General features: G+C 31.6%; 2 protein-coding genes and 1 long non-coding RNA gene across 6 annotated transcripts in view; 1 reads left to right on the top strand and 2 right to left on the bottom strand.

The window, feature by feature from the left end:
* The window catches only part of LOC126736228 (ubiquinone biosynthesis monooxygenase COQ6, mitochondrial), a 66078-nt gene extending 64401 nt beyond the window's left edge, over positions 1-1677 (bottom strand). For both annotated transcript variants that reach the window (XM_050440491.1, XM_050440492.1), the window contains exons 1-3: positions 1478-1677; positions 342-532; positions 46-285 (exon numbers count right to left, since the gene is read on the bottom strand). In XM_050440491.1, the coding sequence (XP_050296448.1) occupies positions 46-285; positions 342-532; positions 1478-1637 (591 nt within the window). In that variant the 5' untranslated portion in view covers positions 1638-1677. The remainder of the gene's footprint in view (positions 1-45; positions 286-341; positions 533-1477) is intronic.
* Positions 1678-5920: 4243 nt separating this feature from the next.
* LOC126736237 (uncharacterized) lies at positions 5921-6477 on the bottom strand. Its single transcript, XR_007660639.1, has 3 exons — positions 6291-6477; positions 6101-6212; positions 5921-6039 (listed from the first exon to the last, which is right to left on the bottom strand). It is a non-coding gene; the product is annotated as an uncharacterized LOC126736237 (long non-coding RNA).
* Positions 6478-7245: 768 nt separating this feature from the next.
* LOC126736227 (uncharacterized) overlaps positions 7246-7951 on the top strand; it is a 71302-nt gene continuing 70596 nt past the window's right edge. For 2 of the 3 annotated variants that reach the window (XR_007660635.1, XR_007660634.1), the window contains exons 1-2: positions 7246-7558; positions 7732-7951. Coding sequence is in view for 1 of the 3 variants with exons in the window: in XM_050440490.1 (XP_050296447.1) it covers positions 7511-7558; positions 7732-7951 (268 nt within the window). In the remaining 2 variants the exon portion in view is untranslated. The remainder of the gene's footprint in view (positions 7559-7731) is intronic. The other variant, XM_050440490.1, reaches the window with a different exon arrangement.

The raw sequence follows: 7951 nt of genomic DNA, 5'->3' as shown, positions 1-7951 counted from the left end.
TTTTAAGAAAAATGTTCTCTTAGCTTCTACCAGTAAATTACTCACCAATAAGTCACAAGTGTACTCATCTCCATTTTCCAGTTGAATTTTGACATTTTTTTCAGAATATTCGGGGAGGGTGTACTCTTTAACCCTGGCATCATATTGGATCGTAACATTTTGGCAATTTTTAGTCTCTTCAGCGACGGCAGATAATAAAAGATCATTTTCAACTATATATGATACTGTTTCAGTTAGTTCAGGCTGTCCGAATGTTATTGTTGTGTCCGACAAGGCATCCCAAACCTTTAATTTTCAATAAAAATTACTTATAAGTAGTTTGATTATATAGGGGAAAGTACCTGTAGTCTTTTTACTGTGGCAAACCTGGACTTTTCAATGTTTTTCCAGGCTCCGATGCTGTTTAGTAATGTCCGAGTGCCTGGGTTAAGGGATACTACTCTATTACTGTATTTTTCTGGTAAGGTCCATGGTTTATTCTTACTGGCTTCCAGTAAAAGGATCTTTTTTTCTGTTAGTTTCTTATTTTTTCCTGAAAAATGACATAAACTGAAGGCTTGAAAAATCAAAGCAGGAACTTCTTCCACAGGTACCACAAGGCAGTGTCACTGGTCCTCTACTTTTTATTTTTTATATAAATAACTTAGCAAGGGAAATTTAAATAACAACTCCCACCTTTACAATTTTGGACTAACACTAACTTGCTTACAGCTCAATCAGCACTATCAGAACTTCTTGACATCTCCTCTTAGTGACTGAAGGTAGCATAAGAGTTGTTTATAACAAACCAACTTATTTTAAATGCTAACAAAACAATTACAACAAACATAGAGACAGGGATATTCCAGAGACTCAGATGTAGAGTAAATGCTGCTCATTACTCTTTAATAATTCTTTCAAAATACTTGACACCCTAAGTAAATAAACCCAATTGTAAAATATGGAATCATGTTCTAGAGAGAACATGATTCGATTGATGGCCATTTTAGAAAGCTAGAAATTCTAAGACTTTATGGGTTTAATGAATGTTGTTTTATGAATGTGGTGAAGAGGTTTATCGAGTATGAGTCGCGAACAGTCTTCCCCATAGGATTTGTGAGTTTTAATTACCCCCAACATAGACTTAGTAGTGTAACAGAGAAAGGTTCTGCCTACTTGTGAATTAAATGTTTCAATAATATTCCACAAAAAATCAAACAGCAAAAAACTCTTCTTGCCCTTGAAAGGTTATTAAAGGAATTTCTGGTTCAAATTAAACCATATTCTGTATAAGAATTTCTTAATTCCTGATATTTTATTTTCATGAGATACCTGCTTTTAAATATTTTTAAATTTTAATATTGTTATTTTTGGAATTACTAAAATAGTTAAAGAAATATGTGTAGAATGATTAAATAAAGTGTTTAATTAAAGTAATAAAGCAGTATTTGTTTAAATATCGGATCTTTGGCCTAATATAGCAATTTTAATTTTTTACCTAAAGTGCAGGCCAATGTTGTCCCGACCATTCCACCTCCGGCGATAACAATATCGTAATGTTTAGTAACATTATTGGAAAAATGCCTTTTTAGCATAAAATTGACTTCGGCATTACAACAAATTGTAATTTTCCTTATTTTATATAAATTTAATAACATTTTTGGCGTTTGTTATTATTCATACTAACCTCAAAGAATTTATGGAAGTGTCTACTGTAGTCCCGGACAACTATAATTTATTAAGGGAATTTACGTGCATTTATCATCAGGCTAATGATGAATCTGTTAAAAGAAGAAACGTCTAACGATATTATCATTTCGAACCCAGTGGCTACAATGAATGATTCTTTATTTTCATCCAAATTTTTTTTTTCATGTAAATTTGGTTTTCAGAAAAACATGTAGTACAAAGTTGAATATTTTTCTTTTTTGAATCTTTTGATATAATGTTATTTGAGTTTAATATAAAAATAAATGCTCTGTTTCCAACTTTATCATGGCTTTACCTACCTTCAAGTATTCTCTTTTTAGTGATTCATAAATAGCTCGGCAGGTTTCACGAACGATTTGACCTATGGACTGAGGTGATATAGCTGTACTGAATTTAAGGTCTTCATAGGAATTTCCAGTAGCCAAATATCTCAAAGTAACAGTTAATCCTTCTTCCGCACTAATTGCATCTCCCATGACTGTATTTTGTTTCGTAATTGCTGGCCGTACTAACTCTAATAATATATTGAATGAATCGTCGTCCATTCGTAAATAATTCTTGAAATCTATTGGTTCTGTGCAGGCCTGGATTACCCATGGGGCTAAAGGTGCTGGAGCCCCGGACTCCGTCATTCAGAGGATTCCTGGATTCCCCTGAAAATAGTTCTGACTTAGGAAACGCAAACATTGAGAATAGTAATGGTACTATAATAAGCGGCACTAATGATGATAATTCGCACGATGGAAATTTAAAAGAAAATTCAGCAGAGTCAGGTATAACTTAATTTAATTTATAGCAAAGTGTTTTAAAGAATTACATTTTTTTTTATTTAAAAAAATGGGTTAAAAGGTTCCAGAGTTTTAATGGTACCTAAAATTAATTTCACATTTTCAAATAATATTTTATTTTAGTGCCTTCAACAGATAAATCGGATTCAACCCTTTCCCTTGAACGTAGTTTATTGCCACCATAGACTTATAACCAAGGATATCCTTGGTTATAAGTCTATGATTGCCATCTAATAAGGATCCGGCGAAATGGCCAGAGATAATTAGCGATAATTTAATAGATTTTTATTTGGAAAAAGGAGTCGAATATTTTCAAAATTTTGACTCTGATAAAAGTTTTAAAGCTTTATTAAGATCGTACAAATCCCAAAATCGAAAATTTTGAATATCAATGGTATACAAAATTTTGGTAAACGCGGGGAAACGGTAAGGAGGCAGTGGATTTTATATTCTCCCAGCACCGGAAAAATTTACTGCTTTTCTTGCAAACTTTTTAATTTCAACAAAAGTGCTTCATTTTGTTGGGGGTTCTCATATTGGAAAAAGGGTCCTGAAAAAATCGAATTACACGAAAACAGCAGAGCATAGGACTTGTATGAATAAACTTCCTTTGAGAATTAATTTAAAAAAACTAGTAGACAAAACTATTGCAGAAGCCTTTAAGAAGGAAAATAATTATTGGATTGATGTTTTTAAAAGAATTGTATTTGTAATTAAATTTCTGGCAAAAAGGGGTCTGCCTTTCCGGGGTGACAATGAGACAAGGGGTCTTTACATGGGAATGTTGGAACTAATTGCCAAATTTGATCCTTTTATAGATAATCATATTAAGAATTATGGGAATAAAGGTAAAGGCACTGTTTCTTATTTGTCTAAGACTATCTGCGAGGAGTTTATCCAAATAATGTCCGATAAAGTACTAAAAAAGATTAAAGAAGATATAATAGCATCAAAATATTTTTCAATAATAGTGGATTCGACTCCAGATTTATCGCACGTAGATCAGAAATCGATAATTATCCGCTTTTGCTCTAGTGAAAAGGGTGGGCAAGTATATGAGAGATTTTTAGGATTTGTACCTATTTTCAGTCATACTGGTAAATCCCTGTCGGAGGTTGTTATAAATTTTTTGACAAAAAATACGCTGGATTTAAAATTTTATCGTGGACAGTCATACGACAATGCTAGTAATATGTCGGGGCAGTATAATGGCCTTCAAGCATATATAAAAGAAATTACAAGGGTAGCTTTTTACGTGCCATGTTTTGCACACTCTTTAAATTTAGTTGGAGAATGTGCTGTTGAGATGCTACAAAGTTTTTTAATTTTTTGCAAAAATTGTATGCTTTTTTTGGGTCCTCCACACATCGATGGCATTTGCTTTTAGATAATATTGGCAAAAACATTACTGTCAAGTCGTTAATTACCACTCGTTGGAGCTGTAGAGAAGATGCAGCAAAAGCATTATATATAGTAACAAGCTATGTCAAAATAAACAGCTGCCTAAAAATGATGTCGGATGATCTATCAGAAAAAAAAGACACCAAGTTAGAAGCCATGGGACTTTCTAAACAAATGATAAAAATGGAGACTCTTGTAATGGCTACCTTTTCGAGCAAAATTTTAAGACTTTTTGGGGAAGCTTCCAATATACTTCAAAAGCCAGGTCTGAATTTGTTGTTTGGTGAACACATTTTAAAAGGGCTAATCAGAAGTGTTTCCTGTTTCCGAGACCAATTTGACTTGTTTGAAGAAGAAGCCAAAAGTTTACTACCACAGGAAGAATATGAGTATTCTATATGCAGGTCAAAGCGACAAAAAAAAAATACCTGGACGGTAAAAATAAAATATTATTGAATGAAAGAGAATTATTTCGCACGCAGTCATTTTTAGTAATAGTAGATAAGCTGGTCAATGAATTAGAACGACGGTGTAATGCATATTCAGATCTTGCCCAGTTGTTTGGTTTGATTTAAAAACTTAGCTCTAATGTATGTTTATCTAAATCAGAAGTTGAAGAGTTTTCTGCAAAAGTAATAAGCGTATACGCAGATGATCTAAATATTAATTTAACAGATGAGCTGGTATTTTTCTCGGAACTTCTTAAAACCTCTTCCGAAAAAATATGCAATCCACTTGATCTTTTAAGATATATTTTAGAACACCAATTAATTGACATGTTTTCTAACGTATATACGCTTTTGAAAATTTATCTATCGATACCAACAGCAAATTGTGAGTCTGAACACTGAACGAAAAATTAACATAAATACAATGAAAATCTTCATTAAGACAATGATTTTTATTATTGTTTTTCAGCCGATGAACAAGTTCATTAAGCCAATGAATAGTACATCATTAACCACATGAAAGGGATTTCATTATGTTAATGAACATTGTTCTTTAAAATAAAAACCGAAATTATTATTCCTATTAAACGTTTTATAAATATTATGAAAACTATTCTTTGCCGTAATGAATGTCTTCATTATGCCAATGAAATTATATCACTAATTTAAAAGGCTTTTCTTAGCAATAATGACTCATATTCTTTGTGTCAATGAACCATATTCATTGAATAAATGAATCAATTCATTGATTTAATAAAATTATTTTTAGTCAAATTTAAAAAAATTCCCAATGCATAGTTTCTGCACAATTTTATGCAGTTCCCTGAGAACCACTATAGATAAGTATTAATTCGTTTTAGGTAATTTTTTATTTTGGAGAAAATAAATACACATTATAAAGTTATACTTTTATTTATTCTGTGGTATTTAGATACATATTTAGAAATTGCACGTGTATTTGGATTTTACATTACTGAATTTAAAAAAAATTGTTTGTAAAAATGAAAAAAACATTTTAATTTCATGAGGAAATTCAAAATCGAAGATATAAATTAATTTAAAACAAATATCTAATGCCCTTATTATGTTGGTAAATTTAAATCTGATATCATCAAAATTGACAAATATTTCATCAATTTCAAAAATACTGTTGCCTGTAGCATAAATGGATGGCTGTAGGGATACTTTTGTTCTTTTAAGGTGGTCTATTCTCTCCTCGATATCCATAAGACTGCTTGCAATGTAGATAACTGACTCTTGAGCGTCTTTTATGGTATATTTGGTAGTTGTTTTTTTCATGTACAATCTTTCTTAACAGTTTTTGTTGTTGCCACTAAATACTTATGTAAAATCCAGATTAAGGCAGCATTACGCCCATGTACAAACCGATAAATAAATTAAGAGATTATTAACATCAAATTAAAACCTATTAAAATCTTAAGGAACGTGAAGTTTTTTGAATGGTTTTTTACGTCTTTTGGCTTTATTTATTATTAAAGAAAACTGAGAGGCAATATATTGTAATAATTCTACTTACTCTCTGAGATGGTCATCATCGAATCATTAAGTTTTTCCAACTAAGTTTTAACTGATTTATCCTTTACGTGATTTTCCATCTTTAGGAACAGTTTTTCCCATGACTTATCCAATCCTTCCAACAATCCATCCTTGCTAGACATACTATTGAACGCCAACGTAAAATCCATGTCAATCTGTAAACGTTACAAACATCAAATTATTATAATAGTTACTTATTTTATTTAAAGCTCATACCAGTCTATATCCAGATGGATTTTTATAGAAAGACCATTTTTCAGTTATTTCAGACGAGCTTTTGGATGATGAAAATTGGAGATACGTACTGTATGCGCTTTAAATGTAGAAACTAGAAACAATAAAAAAATTTTGAATATAGAAAACTTAGATACTCACCTCTAGCTAATTTCAACTTTTTGATATTTACTTATCCCGTCGTTCTAAACTATTCTTGAACCCAAATATCACTTTTCCAAACTATCGAAACTTTCTTGAATCTATACACCACTATTGTTTTAAAAAACCACGTAAAATGCAGAAGCACAGGCCTAAGGAAGAGATTAAGCGAGTCATCTCCGACCTCCGGTCGCATGCGTTCCAGACAAGAAAAGACTCGCAAAATACATATTAACAGCGGAGATTCAGGAAATATTAACACCGTCTATAGATTACAACTTGTAATCTATGTTGTAATCTATAGACGGTGATATTAATGTACAATATGCATAGGATCAATGAGATCGTTTCATTATTATTATGAAAACTCGTCTTAAATAGGTAAATCATTATGCTAATGTAGATTGTTCTTTAATATAATGAATTTTATTTATTAATATCAAGATGTAGTCAAATAAATCACTTTACATAATATTAATGAAGCTGTTCATTGGGATAATAATTTACCGTATTTGATTTAAACAAAAGTGTTCATTAATTTAATAAACAGTCTTCATTGAGACAAAGAATACCATTTCGTAAATTCATATGTGAATAAATATGCCTTTTAAGTAACCATTTTTTACACCGCAGCCTTTTCTTTTTTTTCACTTCATTAGTATCATCCGAAAACAACGCGACTACTAAAGCAGCTATAGTCTTTTTTGAGATAGTTGGTGCCATGGTGAACTAATACATACTAAACTAGTTGTACTACCGATCGCTTGGAATTTTTGCAAGTCCGTGGGCAACATTTTGTACGATCTGTTTATACGATTTACAGTGCAACATGTTGTACGATCGGTAGTCCAACAAATTGCATCGTCTGTGGGCTGTTTTAGAAACATACAGTCATGCTTTGTACTAAGGAAATAAACGATAACATTATTATTATTATTTGTTGGCTCTACGTTGTACAGCAGACACTTCCATTTTTAACATATCAGTCAAACTTAAAACTTGTCCAATAAACTTTCAAATTTCCGTTTGCATTTTTTTTGTAAATTAATCACTTTTCTTGCTTTATCTACCTTGCATCGTTATCTTAATATGTTTGTTGTGCATTTCAATCTTTAATCCTAATAGTTTATCTTTTTCTATAAATAGTCAACAGTTGATTATAGTTATTGTGTTGTGTTATACCATTGTCTGAGTTGTTTTTGCATTCAGTTGACTAATATATTAAGGAAAAAACCTACCTAAGAACCAAAAATGAATAGCAGTGACGATGACGAGGATCTTATCATTAATGAATTCCGAGTAAGTTTCTCGTTTGAGACATCACGGTTTAGGTTAGGTTAGTCCTGGGAATCCCAGAGCCAAACATCAACTAATTTCTGTTATACTGCACTCTTATTTACCACAATAAGTAAAGTCTCACCCTCTCATGCTATTTACAGTTTACTATTATTACCTTTCCTTTTTTTACACAGAAATATGAGGAACTTCACTTTTCTGGGAGTGATTCCGAGCTGATGCTAGTAGATGATAACTACTCAAATCGTTCGTTTCATTCATCAGACGAGAGCTCTGAAGAATTTGACCCTTTAAAACCACCTCCCATACCTTATGACATACTTATAGCAAACGTGGTGGAGGTATCATCAACAGAAAATAAAGAAATTAAAAAATGTCAAGAGTTGGTTATAGCGG

This window comes from Anthonomus grandis, chromosome 5, assembly GCF_022605725.1.
Source record: "Anthonomus grandis grandis chromosome 5, icAntGran1.3, whole genome shotgun sequence".
NCBI lineage: Eukaryota > Metazoa > Arthropoda > Insecta > Coleoptera > Curculionidae > Anthonomus > Anthonomus grandis.
This window is presented reverse-complemented; position numbering and strand designations above follow the sequence as displayed.